Source organism: Thermobia domestica, chromosome 8, assembly GCF_964235325.1.
Source record: "Thermobia domestica chromosome 8, izTheDome1.hap1.1, whole genome shotgun sequence".
NCBI lineage: Eukaryota > Metazoa > Arthropoda > Insecta > Zygentoma > Lepismatidae > Thermobia > Thermobia domestica.
This window is the reverse complement of record NC_137461.1, coordinates 259780520-259797756: the sequence shown is the minus strand read 5'-3', so window position 1 is coordinate 259797756 and position 17237 is coordinate 259780520. Positions and strand designations below refer to the sequence as shown.

The window sequence follows — 17237 nt, the reverse complement described above, 5'->3', positions numbered from 1 at the left end:
AGAAATACTGTGACGTAGGTATGGGCTCGCCCACTTTTCGTACGGGGGTTTCAAATGACACCACGGAATAGCACACAGATAACTACCCGGAATAGCAGACATCTAAGTATAGACCACACCTCAAAAATCGAAAATGGACTTGTCCGTGTCGTTGACCTTTCCCCGCTTCCCCTGTTTTAGGGTTCTTCTCGTCATCTGTGAGCTGTACAACGTATCCCTCCTAAGACTCAATTAAGAACGCAGGAACTTAAAAATATAATAAAGAAGTAAAAATACTACTATTAATAAAAGAACACCTCAGGACTTACAACAGTTAAACGTTAAATCAACCTGAAGTCGGTTATCGCTATCATCGGCCCAGAAATGTGTTTATAGAGATGGAGGGGGGAAAATCATAAGTGTAAATACACTGCAGAGAGTGTTTACCTGAATTCCTCGTATATCGTCGATATCCAGCTTAAAGTCCGTCTGGTATCCTCGATAAAATGGAGCCATCAAAGCTGACTTTACATCGGAATGTGACAAGCCTAAAGAATGTCCAAATTCGTGGGCAGCGACTTGGAATAAGTTGGTTCCTGAAATACAAAGAGTAAAACTCATAAAATACATAGAACTTTATGGCAACTAGTAATATACACGATTATATACCTATATAATGTTAGAGTGATTATGTATTTTACTTTTCAATGGTTAAAGTGTTGAACATAGCTCTTTTCTTTTAAGTTCTTTCAAGCCTGATCTCATATTTATCAATTTATTTATTTATTTATTTATTTATTTATTTATTTATCATTTACCGGTACAACTCATATATCGGTTACGTTATTGAGCCATGGTCCTCAAACTGGTACGATTAGAGATACCTTAAGTAAGTATAGAAATGAAGTAAAATGTTGCCATAAAGAAAATTGTTGAAGGAATGAAGAAGCAATGAGGTACTGGAAAAAGTGAGAGGAAAAGAAAAAGTAATTTTAAAGAAATTTAGAAATAATTTTAAAAAGAAAAAGGCACAGATTAGAACATCACAAAAGAAGAAATTGTATTCTGAAGCAATAAATTAATTTATATAAGAAGGTAAACTAGTACAAATTATAGCTAATATCTTAATAAATAAAAAGAGTAAAAATATCTAGTTATGTATTAATAACATACATGGAGAGCAAAGGATCACTGTTACTACGAGCTACATAAAACTAAAAACCTAAACTTCTGGCGTAACAGTCCTTAGAAATGCACGCCTATCCAGCGAACTTGTGGCATTCATGCCTTTTTTTATTGTGATATTCCATATTCTCCTGCCTTATCTAGGCTTTAAGTTGCAAACTACATGAGAATATATGCTAAAATACACTGAATATAAGAATATGAAGGAATATTACTGAATATAACTATATATTCACTTTTGTCATAACTAGATGGTATCCATAAATATATGTACACACCAAAATTATATATACAGTGAAACTTCTCCTAACGGATCCTTTACATAACGGCCACTTTTCAATTCCCTAGCAGAATATCATTCGGTATAACGGAAAAGTTAGTTCTGTATAGCGGACATTGTTAATAACGACCGTGGACACGGAAAATTATTGCCCCAAACAATAACGAGCAGGATTTCTAACACTATCGTTAATTGTTCCTTTTGTATTTAGTTTAGTTTTTTTTTAGTACATATTGTTTAATAGCAATTTTCCGCATAGTTTGAACAATGGAATGACGTCTCGTGCATTTTATCTTCGTCCGGCTACAAGTGATTCATTTGCAAGACGCAGACAAATTTGTGTGTACTTTGTGTGTGTGTGTCATCTTAAGCTTTTTACGAATAGCGGACACTTCCGAATAACAGACAATTTTACGTTCGCCGTTACTGTCCACTATATAGAAGTATCACTGTATAATACACTATGTACCTTAATGTATGGAGTTACAAAATCTTTTATTTAATATCTAAATATTCCATGTATGGCAACCAGAAATTAATAAAAAAGACACTGATTTGATCTTAGTTTCTCTGTTTTAAAGTTAATAATAATAATAATAATAATAATAATAATAATAATAATAATAATAATAATAATAATAATAATAATAATAATAATAATAATAATAATAATAATAATAATACTCGCACAAGGTGGACGCCCTCTTAAGCTCAGTATTGTTAACTTACCTCTGTAGCCTTTGATACTCCAATTTTCGGCATCGTCAAAGTGAGCATCTCCACCATACACTGGGAAATAGGCGTGTGCAAGAGTTCCTCCAACACCATCGAAAGGGTCTCCATCCCCGTGTTCTCCCTTCTCGAAACGGATCTCAATATGCACTTGGCCGGACGTCTTCCTGGTAAAAGTGAGGTCCGTGTAATCAGACCATACTTTGAAAGAACGTTCCACTTCTCTATCTACGTCTTCATTTTTCAGTTTGTTGGGATATTTGGAGATTTTATATGTCAGGTCTTTCACCCTCCATCTGCTGCCTGAAATAGCATTGATTATTGTTATTTACATAAAGATTTTATTTAAATAATAAACATTCTTAAAACATTACTTTGAAAAATAACTATAAATGGAACTTCAATTACCCGAACTTATGAGTTCTGGACACAATCCAGATATGCAGAAGTCTTGCTTGTATAACTGGGTCAATCATCAAGAAAAGGTTATGTTATGAACATGAAGTAAACCATTTTCTAAATTCATTTTTGTTTAATCAAAAGGAAGGCATAATGTATGTTGAAATTCATATAACTTTTACTACAAACATGTAATATATATAGTACCACTATAGTAAGGTACGGAAACCGAATACCCCGAATACCAAACGATAAAATGAAAACAAGTAAGAGTAAAAAATAACCCATGGACATTTTGCTCTCGCAGGCAACTAGGGGCGTTATGTTCGTGGAAGCGCCGCTTCCTCTAAGTAAGTAGAATAATACTAAACTAGCTGAGAATGCTCCAAAAGCATTGCCAGAACGACTGCCGTTGTTCCCACATGTAAAAGTAAATCTTTTTATCCGCACCTTCTGTTTCTCGCAAAAATTCGCAAAATATCATCTCTCTATGACTTACGGTTCCTAAGATATGGTTCCTTAAATCTCCCGAAATTCGAACTTTTTTTTAGTTAATATGGGAAACGGTGGTCTGTTGGCCAGTGGCCACCGCTTACTATCTGATACCAAAATGTTCATCATACTCTTAGGTATTGATCAACACCAATATCATCTCTCTATTACTTACAGTTCTCGAGATATGGCTGCTTAAATATCTAGAAATTCGAACTTTTTTGGCCAATACATGGGGAACGGTGGCTAGTTGGCCAGTAGACAGTTAATCAGTGGCCACCGGTTACTATTTGGTACTAAGATGTTCATTATTTCTCTTAGGTATTGATCAACACCAATATCATCATTCTATAACTTCCGGTTCCCGAGATATGGCTCCTTAAATCTCCGGAAATCGGACATTTTTTGGCCGATATCTCGGGAACGGTAAGAGTGACGTGAAAAATTTTGAATTAAGTTTTTGATGCTCTATCGAATGGATTACTCAAAATTAAAAAAAATCGAAAATAACAGACAGACAGACACACACACACACATAGGGAATTCAGTAACGAACTTTTTAAGTTCGTTGAAAATTCGAACTTGGATTTAAAACAAAGAACGATCTGAGTTAAATCGGGATACCACCTGGCTCTTAACACTTACTACTATCGAAGCAATAAAAAGAACAGCATTGTTGTTGGTGATTGAAAAACTCATTTCACGCGTGAAGATGATTCACAAAGTGTTTTACGAGTTTCCATGTATCGGCCTGTTACCAACGTTATTTTCTATTTCGTTCCGATACATTAATTTTACACCTCATTTCAACAAGTACTTCGTAACGACAAGTAATAACTTAGGTCATTAAAAATAAGTAATTATAGTAATATCATAACCTTCCGTTTATGCAGCAGTGGCGGAGTGTGATTGTAAGTTTTGCATTACTACCTGCGTCTCGTTATAAAAGTGAAGAAACCCAACACAAGGGTCAAATGATGTGAATAACCTAAAACCCAGAATAACAATAAACCCTTTTGATTTTTTCTTGATATTCTACTCGCAAATCTCCTGACGAGAACTATAGCCTATATTACAACTAATAAATAAGCATGGCTTTGGAATTTATATTCAGACTTTCTTCTAGAAAAGGCCTGAGAAGCAAAAACAAAATGTAATGGGTAGCACTGGAGTATTATTTGCTAAAGGACGTGCTCACACAAGGGTGACATGCATGGGCGCCCGAAGAAAATTTTCTAGGGGAGGCACCTTCCTGGTTGCTATATTACATTTGGTAATTTTTTATTTGTATTAAGAAAATCTTAAGAAATTTTACACATTTTCGTGAGCCAGGGGGCCCGGGCCCCACTCTGCCACCCTTCGGGTGCCCATGATGACATGTAAGTTGCACCGTCAAAGTGAAATAATAAACACTCCCAGGCTCGAACTTTATCTCTGTTGGTGGGGCCGCCTTTGCTCAGTGGTAGAGCGTTCACCTCTGGTGTTTGGGGTCCCGGGTTCAAACCCTTCTCCCGCTAAATGAACTTTGTGGTGGACAAACACCGTGTGCGTGGGTTTCCTCGGGGTTCTCCCGTTTCCTCCCACTTTCTTCATTCCACCATTTCATTCATCGCTCATCATCACCGTCTCCTTTAGCCTAATCGGCATGTAAAACTCAAAAAGTGAGTTCAGCTTATCTCTGTTGAAAATTTGATCGAGATTGGTCGGATAGTTCAAGAGTTATTAAAAAAGTGAAATGAAATCTTTAAGTTTTACGTCCCAAGGTTATGCCGGTTAGGCTAAAGGAGGCGGTGATGATGAGAGATGAATGAAATGGTGGAATAAAGAAAGTGGGAGAACCCCGAGAAAACCCACGAGCATGGTGTTTGTCCACCACAAAGTCCACACGGCGCAAGCTGGAATCGAACCAGGGACCCAAAGCACCGTAGGTGAACGCTCTACCACTGAGCCACCGCGCCCCTCAAGAATTATTGTCTTGAACAAACATAGTGACTTTCATTTTTATATATATAGATAAGGGCAGAAACTTCTACAACAACAGAGCGGTTAAGTTAACATGACCTGATCACAGTACAAGCACATTTATCCAGTTTTAGTGATGGAACAAAACTTTCATTATAAAGCTACTTGAATTACGAAGTATCGAAATCCGGCCTAAAGACCCTAAAAACGTGCCTGCCAATGAGATGACCACGCATCCCTTAACTGCACATGGGTGATCAGCCCTTTATGATGCAATAATACTAGAAATTTCTAACATCTCTTATAATTGTTGATAATTGCGGACTATCGTATATGCTCTATGCAGTTACAATACATTATACAACATATAGTTTAAATATACAAACTCAGAGAAGCTAAACACACTTTTTCCCCCCGTCTCTGTGTAAACGTATTTACGTCATTTGGTGTTTGTTGTATAAGCGAATAATGAGATACCGGAAATGGCTATTATCCTCACCGCGAATTCCTGTTTACCTCTCCCATCAATTTCCTTTCTATCCGTCGACACATTTCACAGGTTTTCCTGTCTTTTTAAAATACATATTCACGTGGATCCACACGCATGTGGATATCCACTTACGTATGTAAAAATGTGTGTCTAATACGGGAAATTTTTTGAGAAACACATTTTACGTAATTTGTGAAAACGGAACATATGCTATGATTGTTTTTAGAATAAATATATTAGTAATAATGTAAATAACTTAGTGATTAAGCTCAGAAATACTGCTTAGTCAAATGTACTTTGGTTTTCAAACATTTAATGTATCCAGTGGCGTATTTACGATTTTGTTTCGGGGAGGACTTTACTAACTTTGGGGGGGGGGCTTTGCCTAAAAATGTGAAAATTCTGCAAGATATTTCATATACTTTACTATAGGAAGTAAGATTTCGAGGGGGGGTTTAAGTCCGGAAGCCCCCCCTAAATACGCCACTGAATGTATCCCACTAGAAATGTTGTCGAATTTAACTTTGAATCATTCTATAAATACCCTTCACGTCCATACAGCTGGGTCCACATAATTTCGAGACTTTATACTGGAGGCAGCTGGATATTTGAATCCATAAATTATTTCTTACCTATTTTGTATTACACAGTATTTGTGCCACAAACATGAAAATGTGGATCATTTCCTGTTAGTCTGATGATGTATTTCTACGCTAATGATGCTAATTGATGTGATTCAAAATTTGACGTTTCTGTTCATTTGTACTGCACATGGAAAATGTATCCGTCTGATACAAAAAGCATTAGGCCCTACATGCATTATTTATCAATAAATGGTAATAGGCGTTAATAACAAGACAATTTCAAGGTCTGTATGTTTTGTTCTAGACCCAGAATCAAATTTTTATGTATTCTCCAAAATTTGAATGATTGGACATTGTTACTCAAGTGAGAACCTCAATTTTGATGCTGACTCAAAACAACTCGTTAGGGCGATTCTCAACGTTACGCACGAAACATTTATACACAAAAACTGCTTTTTTTTAAACAAAAATGTATTTTCAAATAAAATAAAAAGTATGTCAAAATTAGGGGAGAAATTATTAGTGCATAGTTAAATAAAATGAAATACTCAAAACAATTGCAAATTTGAGTTATAAGCCAAAATTAAGCGTTACGCACGGGACTCAGACAAAAAGCTCATTTCACAACCTCAATTTCATTGGACATTCTCTGAGATTTATGGCAGCATTTTCATTTTATATGCCATTACCAGAGGCGTATTTACGATTTTGTTTCGGGAGGGGCTTTGCTAACTTTCGGGGGGTTTTGCCTGGAAATGTGAAAATTCTGCAAGATATTTCATTTACTTTACTATACTAAGTAAGATTTCGGGAGGGGCTTATGCCCGGAAGCCACCCCCCTAAATACGCCACTGGCCATTACTTATGTTCTACATTCATTCTCCTTACTGTGCATTATATTTTTTAAATTGGAAAATAGAATTTAATTAGCTTCACATTATGTTTTCTTTTTCGACTCACGGAACGTTACGCACGGGACAGAAAAGTAACCATGCAATTGTTTGGTTGTTCTAAGACTGTTATTATGCAATATCCTTACTAAAGAGATTGATATTTTAAGATTAGCATTTGGACCTTAACAATCATAAAAAATTGGCATCCCTAATTTAATTTAAATGAATTAAATTACATTTCAAAGTATCAAAGTCGAACTTTGCTAGGCAACTCGCTTAGTGTTATTACCATGTCTTTGGGATATTTGTCTCAGCGCTGATTGGTGGCATTCAAACCACATAATGTTGTGCAACTGTTGAGCTGCTCGATCCTCTGTGCTACCATTGAGAAACGTTGAGTCTTTTGAACGCTGTCATTGTCAGGTGAAATGCGGGAAAGTGAATTGAAGGGAAACAGTTGTTTTTTGGTTATTGTTGATTGTTAATTCACAGTGAAGATTTGCATTAGTGTGTTTTTAAAGTTAAGTAATATGGATTCACAGGCAAGTAACTCTGTTCCAATAATATTGTCAGTGATGAACTGAATCGATCAACAAAAGCAATGAGTGGCGCTGAAAGGGCTAGAAAATATAGACTTAAACACAGGAACAAGGTGAGACTGAAAAATAAAGTGAGGATGCAGCGTTATAGACAAGTTAAAAAATTAACTCTTTTCCTCTCACGTTTCTTTTGCGAAACTCATTCCGCATAGTTTCGTTGTTGACCATTTAGAAGAGGAAAACACTCTAAAATGTGAAGAAGAACAAGGTAATTCAAGTTAGATTGGTTCAAGGAAAACGAAAAGAGTGATAGTGTACTAATGATGTATTCATCAAGTGATGAGAGTGACATTTATTCAGAATACAACTTTGAAGATGTTCATAATGATATTCCAACCCTCGAGCTCAGAGTGGACAATATTAGAGCAGGTGTATTTCTCCTAGTGAAATTTGGTTGGGGTTCTTCCAGAAATATGGATTAAATAACGGTATGTATGTGTGTCTGAGAGTGATGTAGAAGAAGATGGGACATTATAGAGTAACAAATCTGAAATGCATGGACAACAGTTGTACAAAATTTTGTTTTGATGAAAAGAACAGATCTTATGTCTCATTCGATCAAGTTTTAAATATACTTCAAGCACCTAATTTGCTGATAAAAGATGAAAGAATATACTATAGAGTTCCAGAACCAATAGCCATTTTTGTAAAGAACTAAAGAGCTCTGAAGCGAATCCATTTGCCCCCTACAAGACTGTCAAACCAACTTAGATACCTACCTTTCTAATGAAAAGAAAAAAGGGTGATTTATCATGATAATTTGTTTTTAAGCCTCGTGGTAAATGTTTCTATGTAACTTAACGTAGACGTTTTTGGTAGTTATGTTTGGTTTAGTTTCTCTCGGCAAATGCATGTTTCTTTGAGTTAATATAAAAGTTTTTTGTTCATTGTTTAACTCCAATAACAATAAACGGGTATTTAAATCTTAATAACTTAATTTTATTCACTTCCTTGCATAAATCTGTACATGTCCCGTGCGTAACGTTACGCACGGGACAACATTTCTATACCTCATGAAATAAATGAGGAGGATAATAAACAAATTTAATAAGTACCACTAACAGACTAATAATAATTCTATTTTGGAGCAAAAGTTTCAATACTTTATCTCCTACAATTACAAAGGAAACACGAAAAATATATGTTTTCCGTTACGCACGGGACAGCAAAACATGACATGAGAAAACTACGGTTTTTGCCTACCAGAATAAAACATTAATTAAAACAAAATTGTTAAATTTTTGCCAAAGGGTCACTTCATATTTTTTGCTATTGTTCATATAATTACAGATTTAGAATTTAGTTTTAAAATTATTTGAAAATTGGGAGATGTGAACAGCATTGAGCATGGTGTAGAACAGTCAAAACCTAGTAAATATATTTTACAAAAAGATTTTAAATGTCTCAGTATAAAGTTACACTATCTCTTAATAGAAAAATATAAACACCATAGTTTCAAATTAATCTTAAAAAATTACTGACAATGGACCACTTGTCAGAGAATCGTCCTGTAGCTAATTAAATGCATGTTTGTTTCAAATACTATGATAGAGTAAAGCAGAAAAATGTACGTATGTAGCAACAAATTAAAAGTTTTCCCAAACAAACGAAGGACGTTTCCGTATATATTATGATGTCATGAACTGTAAAAAGATGGTGCAGGACAAAGACCTAAAATTCCCATCAAGAACACAAACAATTTATAAACTACGTTTTATTTTCGTTTCCTACTTGGCTTCTGCCTTGAATAAATTAAGCAGGGTGAGTCAGATCGTTACAAATACAGCGTGTGAAGAACAAGCAACAATTTTCTCCCAGACACAATTTCTGTTCAAAAATATACATGCTGGGTACTTGCTTACCTTGCAAAGCGTATCGTTTCTTCCTGGCTTCCGATCCATGGCCTATCTTATCCTTCACTCCACATCGGGGAGTATTCATCAGCTCAACCGTTTCTGAATCCAATTCGCCTGTGGGAAAAGGAAAAGACAAATAATTAAGATGTAATTACAAATTAAGATATTGACGTCACTTGGGTAATACCTCTTTCACAATTCAATTAAGTTTTACATGTTTTCGTATATTAGTCATAGTTCTTTTTATACCCACCGGTAGCTTCTCTTTTTGAACTTGTCACCAAAGTTCAACAGCATCGTTTGCGTATAACGTCATTCTGTTTCTGTTAACGTAAATGTTACTAGAAATCCAAAGTTGCAAAGCCAGTATTCACTTTTCTTCTTCTTCTTCTTCTTCTTCTTCTTCTTCTTCTTTTAACAGAAAGAGAGGGTCAAGGTAACAGAAACCTGTTTGTGAACATACGTAATGCTCCTCGTAGAATTTCTATATGTTTCGATGGAATTCATTAAAATGATATTGCCGTTAGAGTTGATAAAATCAAGTAGACTCTATCATTTTCTTAGTGGCATTAAGTATCTCCAAGAATCAAACATAAATTTCTCGAGAAATATCTAAAAGAAACTCAAATACGACTTCCGAGTGCACACAATACAAAATAGTCTGATTTATTTTTCCACTTTGTCATTACTCAATGAATTAATTCAATATTACTCTCTAGAGTTTACGTCTTAATAAGTCTATAACGTGGAACACTAATTGAAACCTCGATTCCCAGTTATTTTTATTTATTTATTTATTTATTGTCCAGCTTTCACGTTTTGAAACTAAATCGATTCGATTTTAAGTTTAGCGTCCCTATCAGCAACGAGATTATGTGAGACGTGGACTTACATCTTAACGTGACATCCGAACCACATAAGCTCCTGCTGGGAATCGCATTGGGTCTTCCACACCAAAAGGCGCATATGCTAACTGCTTAGCCACGAGGGAGTTCTAAATCGATTAGAAAATATGAACGAATATCACATTTGTGTTAGGATTAAGATGCTTGTGTATAAGTATAATTGATGTGTTTGATTCCTGTAACTTCAGATCCTAGACTAAGTTCAGAACAGATTTCGCATTTTTTCTTAATTTCAAGACAAATGATTCTATAATGGGACAGGATGGAGATTTTTTCTCTTATTTCTTTTTTCTTTGTTCAGAAAGCGGTTCACGTTGGGATCATATTGAAAGTAAAGTAGATAGTTTCTAGATATATGAAAAATATTTATTAAAAGCTTTGTACAGAGTATTAGTCTGTATGGATAAGAAATGTGGATACCAAAAAACAAAGGTAATAAAATTTGACGGGTTAAAGATCTGATAAAGGTGAATAATGCTGCGAAGAGATGTGTGAAAAGATGTAAAAAGAAGGAAATAAAAAACTGAAACCAAGCGTTGATCCATTTTGAGCATGGTGGGAACAAGAGAAGCTGGATCGTTATCTATTTAATTCTTCATGAAGAATGAACTTGATGGTGGGAGTTGCCAGATTGAAATCCGATAGTCGTCAATCCTGACTGAGGTTTTCCCAGGCGAATAGTGACAAGATACCTGGGAGGCATTACGGCTACGTGGTATAACACTCAGCTCTAATTCAAGAGATCCCTGGTTTGATCTCAGGCCATGTAAGTTTGTAGTAAACAACATTGTGTTCGTGGGTTTTCTCGGAGTTCTCCTCTTTCCTCCCACATTCTCTTCCTTCCAATTATTTTATAATCATTTATTTTGTTTATCATCCATCCCCATTAGCCTACAGAGTATATCTGAAGAACGTAAAACTGAAAGATCTCATTTTTCAGTTTGTCTCGGTACTAGAGATGCAAGGGCTCGGAAAAAAACCGGCTTTTTTGGAAAAAAACACGGTTTTTTCTGCTTCGCTTTTTTGCTTGGGAAATTTTGGGCTTTTTTGAAAATTTTGCTTTAAACTGATAATGCAGACTTTGTTTAGCTTCTCTACAACAAAACAACTCATTTAATTAGTGGTTGATGCAGATAATAATATGAAACCTCGAAAATAAACCATGAATTTCAAAAAGATTTTTTTAAAAATCCTTAACATTTTTACATTATGAATTTCAAAGGATTAACCAATATATGTAATAATACTTTAGCCTCTTATATACAATAAGAACTTTAAAAATGATACATAAATAACTAGCAAAATTGTATGTAGTATTTTTACTTCAAAATATCACACATCCTCTTTTTGAAGCAAAATAAAGAAAAAACATGAGAGAAATATGCACATCAAGAGCTTCGTTTCGGGTAGCTCTGTACATTCTTGAAATTTTTCAGTTAAGTTTTAACTTTCATATACATTGTATGAATATTTCGAACAAATTTTTCACTGATTGATCACAAACTTAATAATCTGTTACCACCTATCAGGTGCTTCGGATCTGCAAAATCGGTAAAGCTCCAAATTCTCTAATGCACTGACTGTTCCTTAAGCTTGTGCAGAATCGGGAAAGTATCGAATTTTCTCTTCATGGATCATATACGTAATAGACGGTTCATCTGAGCGTATGGTTTCCTAGGCTGTAGAATATATAACCACCATCACGGTTTACCCAGTCCTGAAGGTTTCTGAATTTTTAACAAGAAAATTCAACATATCGTTACCAAACTTTTTTTTTATCAAAAAGAAAAAATATGGAATACATTTAAAAAGAGTGGAAGAATCAATCACTGTTCCAATTCACAAGAAAGGAGACAAAATTGATTGTAATAATTATCGAGGCATTTCTCAACATTATATTAATAAGATTGACCCCACACGCAGACGAAATTATTGGAGATTATCAGTATGTATTTAGTCGAAATCGATCAGATATTTACCATTCGACAAATACTCGAAAAGAAATGGGAATATATTACCCAGTACATCGACTGTTTATTGATTTTAGAAAGGCTTACAACTCGGTTAGGAGAGAAACATTGTACAACAATCTTACAGAATTTGGAATACCGAAAAAGCTAGATTTACTAACTGTTTAAATGAATCCCAGAGTATAGTCCAAGTAGAAAAATACGAGCTTCCACGTCAAGATTGGCCTGAAAAAAGGATATGCGTTATTGCCGTTATTATTCAGCTGTGTTCTGGAGTACGCTATAAGAAAAATCAAAGATAGGAACCAGGGCCTAGAGTTGAATGGTGTTTACCAGGTTATGGTATATACTGATGATGTAAATCTAACAGAACAATAGAAAGAAATGCAGAGGCTTTATTAAACGCTTGCAAGGATATGAGTAATGGCAAATTATGAGTGCGTTAAAATATCAATTAATACTTTCGACATAGTGGATATTTTCAAAAATCTTGAATCAGTATTACCAGACCAAAATCATACCCACAAAGAAATTAAATGTCGACTGAAATCAGGAAATTGTTGTTATTATTCAGTTCAAAATATTTTGTCGTCGCGAATTCTGTCAAGGAATTTAAAATAAAGAAAATGATAATCATGTCTGTTATGACTTATGGTTGTGAAACATGGTCGTTTACGCTGAGGGGAGAACGTAGACTGAAATTATTTGAGAATAAAATTCTGAGACGAATATTTGGACCCAAGAGGAACGGGAATGGGGAATGGCGGAAACTTCATAACGAGGAACTACGTACATAATTTATACGGTTTACCAAACATCGTTAGTCATCAAGTCTAGGAGGATCAAGTGGGTAGGTCATGTAGCCATAATGGAAGAAAGTAGGAACGCTTTCAAAGTTTCAACTGGAAATCCAATCGGGAAACGTCCATTAGGAAAACCTAGGCCCAGATGGGAGGACAATATTAAGATGGATATAGCAGAAATAGGAATACAGAGTAGAAACTGGATTGAATTGGATAAGGACAGAAGTCAATGGAGAGCTTTTGTGGCCATAGAGAAAGAGAAAGAGAGAATACATTCAAGTTAAGCACAACAAACGAGTGAGTGGTTAGCTTTCGCGCTTCTATCGTGAAGTCCGGGATTCAACCCCGCACTCGACCATTTTGACGAAAGTTTTCTTAATCCCATCTGTGAATGTAGAGATACTGCGTTACTGTGTGTCCTGGCCGACTTCCTTTCTAATCGTTTTTAAACCTTTGTTATTACTAATTACCAGCAGTGATGGATTTGCAAAGAGGGTTAGGGGTGGGGATGTCTTTCGGATTGAAGCCTCTACCCCGAAATTACGGAATTTCTAAAACAAACTAAATATTAGTTTTGCCTTTACTCATAAACTTCAAGCTGTCCTTAAATAAAAAAAGTAGGAATTTTTAGAAAAACTAAGCATTAATATAAAAAAGCCCCTCCCAAAATACTTTTCTAAATCCGCCGCCACTAATTATCAGTATAAAATGGTCTTCAAGGTTGTATCTGAAAGATTATAGCTGAACATACAAACGAAACTAAATATTTATTATGCCTGTACTCATAAACTTAAGCTCCTCTTAAATAAAAATTAGGAATTTTTAGAAAAACCAAACATTATACAGAAAAACTCCTCCCAAATATTTTTCTAAATCTGATACTGATTATTTCTATCAAATGGTATTCAAAGTTGTGTCCCGAAGATTATTGTTAAATCATTGCACAGCTACAGTATAACGGAAATGTGGAAGTACACTCTGATGTATATATTGAAAAACATAAGTTTAATTATGTGCTAGAAGCTAGGGTTCTAAGCTCCAAGATATGAAACAGGGATGACTAAAAAAAATTATCTGGAGAAGAAAAAATGTCGATGATTCAGAAGTTAAAATAAGGTTAAACAGCTTCTAAAATTGCCCTCAAATACTACATAATTTATGTTTACTTTAATTCATAAACCATGTGCTCCATTCATCATGATGGTGAATTCCAGAGCGAAATATGGCATTCAGGTCATGAAATCTTATTTAACTTTAGAGTATACTATAAGAAAGCTATTTACACAGAAAAATCATGAAAATGAAAAAAGCCAAAATTTCCAAAATTCTCGTTTTTTTCCCCCAAAAAAGCCGGCTTTTTATGTGCAAAAAACCATCGATTCAAAAAAGCCGGCTTTTTTGCATCTCTACTCGGTACTTTCAAATAAGGTCCTAACCGAATTCCTTTCGCATTGTAATTATATATTGTTAACAATTTCTGAGCAAACTGACTCTTCCAGTTTGTATCTGTAAATTTGTTGAAATAAACCAACTGTAGCTCTGTAGCTGGAAGATATTTGAAAGAAGACATGATGTGAAAGTCATATGTATATATATATATATACAGTAACGTATCTATGATATGATCTAGGGAGGGGCTAAACCATAGTTTGCAGCTTTATCCAGTGTAAAGCAGGATTGAAGCCCATTTTATCCAGTTTATACCTGAGCCTCAAGGGTGAGGGCTATAACTCCTCTAGCGACCCTTGGATCCGCGCTTAATATATATATATATATATATATATATATATATATATATATATATATATAGAGAGAGAGAGAGAGAGAGAGAGAGAGAGAGAGAGAGAGAGAGAGAGAAATATGCCAGGAAAAATTATCCATATCTTTTGTTTAAAAAAAACTCTAAATAGACAGATGATGTAATCGTTGCATGTTGCTCATTAATCTTTCACAGAGAGTAGAATAATGTCATAAACACGATATTTTCATCTACAGTATGCTTACTTTTGATTAATTTAAGAATGTAAAATTTAATGCAAAAATAACATGTTATTTAACATGTTATTTTTTAAAAACCATTTGAATAATGTGTAAATTAATCGAGTGAGATGTATGGACTGTATTATTGACTCACTGACGTTTGTAAGCATATCATCGACAACGAATAATAAAAATAAGAATATATTGAGCTATCTGAAGGTTGATCAAGCGATTATGTGAGATTTTTTTATAATTTGACCACGAGGAAATAACATTACGGTATTTTTATATCTTTGTCGGTTGATGTGTCTTTGCTACAGTTAGACATCGGTAACCCAAACCTTGAGAACTCATATACCTTGATACCTTGAGTTTTTTTCACATTCCTTTGAACTCTCCATAATACTTAATGTTAAAATAACCTCTGTAAGTCGAATGTTTAAAAATTACAACCTCGATACGTCGAATTTTAAGTTTCATAATCATATTTAAAATCCCCGCTAACTCGAACTTGCGTATCTGTGAACCTCTGTAAGTCGAATTTCTCTTGATGTGGCCTCGATAACTCGGAGCTATAGCTGTATGCTTCTACGTAATTGTCATTGTTACTAGTCCTGTCACTGTTGCTAATGTGTACTGTAATTGTGGCTATAGCTTCTACGTAATTGTCATTGTTGCTAGTCCTGTCACTGTTGCTAATGTGTACTGTAATTGTGGCTATAGCTTAAACGTAATTGTCATTGTTGCTAGTCCTGTCACTGTTGCTAATGTGTACTGTAATTGTGGCTATAACTTCTACGAAATTGTCATTGTTGCTAGTCCTGTCACTGTTGCTAATGTGTACTGTAATTGTGGCTATAGCTTAAACGTAATTGTCATTGTTGCTAGTCCTGTCACTGTTGCTAATGTGTACTGTAATTGTGGCTATACCTTCTACGTAATTGTCATTGTTGCTAGTCCTGTCACTGTTGCTAATGTGTACTGGAATTGTGGCTATAGCTTAAATGTAATTGTCATTGTTGATAGTCCTGTCACTGTTGCTAATGTGTACTGTAATTGTGGCTATAGCTTAAACGTAATTGTCATTGTTGATAGTCCTGTCACTGTTGCTAATGTGTACTGTAATTGTTTTACTACACATGAAATGTCTCCTGCAGCTGTTTCTAGGTCAGTAACTTTTCTTCTCCCTTCCGCAAATCAGTCCAAGCTTGTCTATTGTGCAAGCCAAGGTCATACAGGTGGCCCAAAAGTAAATATACATCCCTGCATTGATCAAGTATAACATTCTAGCTTATCAGTTTATTTGCTTCGGCTGATCCGGGCTTAAGGTATAAGTAAAAAGACATTAAGAACAAATAATAAAGAAGCTAGGTGTACCTGTTTGATAACAATTAGAAGTGATATGAAATACAGGAGCTGATCAGTACGGGGCTGTATACCTACTTTTGAGCCACCCTGTATAGTCACTTTTAATGAGGAACGTGGAACCTTGGTATCTCGAAATTTGTTGTGGCCACGTTGATAACTCGAACCCTGATTGCTCGAAAAACTCGATAACTCGAATTTGAATATATTCCCTTGAGCTTCGAATGATCGAGCTCCCACTGTATTACTATTATTTATAACGTTCCTCTTCAACAATGAAGTTACATGAGATGGTATTTAGTCTTCAAGTGAGATTCGAACCACAACTTAATTCCAATGCATTATAAAATGCACGTAGCAAGTGCAAATGTAGCCATTACAGTTCCTTCCTGTTGTTTTGTTAATCCATAATCGCACATCATTATTATTAAGTAGACCTATTCTGACTTTCGGCAGGTCACGGAACTAATGTTTTTTTTTTTTTTTAATTTTAAATGTTTCCTCCAAGTTTTTCGATCCTCAGTTTACTCCTCAACATCCTCAACTTCCAACAATTTCTTCTATTTTCAAATTGAGGGCCGCGGTGGCTCAGTGGTAGAGCGTTCACTTCTGGTGCTTGGGGTCCCGGGTTCGATCCCAGCCCCCGCCAAGTGAACTTTGTGGTGGACAAACATCGTGTGCGTGAGTTTCCTCCCACTTTCTTCATTCCATCATTTCATTCATTACTCATCATTACCGTCTCCTTTACCCTAACCGGCATAAC

General features: G+C 35.1%; 1 protein-coding gene across 6 annotated transcripts in view; it reads right to left on the bottom strand.

Annotated features, from left to right (window-relative positions):
• The window catches only part of Mmp1 (Matrix metalloproteinase 1), a 101475-nt gene that overhangs the window by 26354 nt on the left and 57884 nt on the right, over positions 1-17237 (bottom strand). For all 6 annotated transcript variants that reach the window (XM_081769667.1, XM_081769668.1, XM_081769669.1 and 3 more), the window contains exons 3-5: positions 9458-9565; positions 2174-2479; positions 427-575 (exon numbers count right to left, since the gene is read on the bottom strand). In XM_081769667.1, coding sequence (XP_081625793.1) covers positions 427-575; positions 2174-2479; positions 9458-9565 — 563 coding nt within the window. The remainder of the gene's footprint in view (positions 1-426; positions 576-2173; positions 2480-9457; positions 9566-17237) is intronic.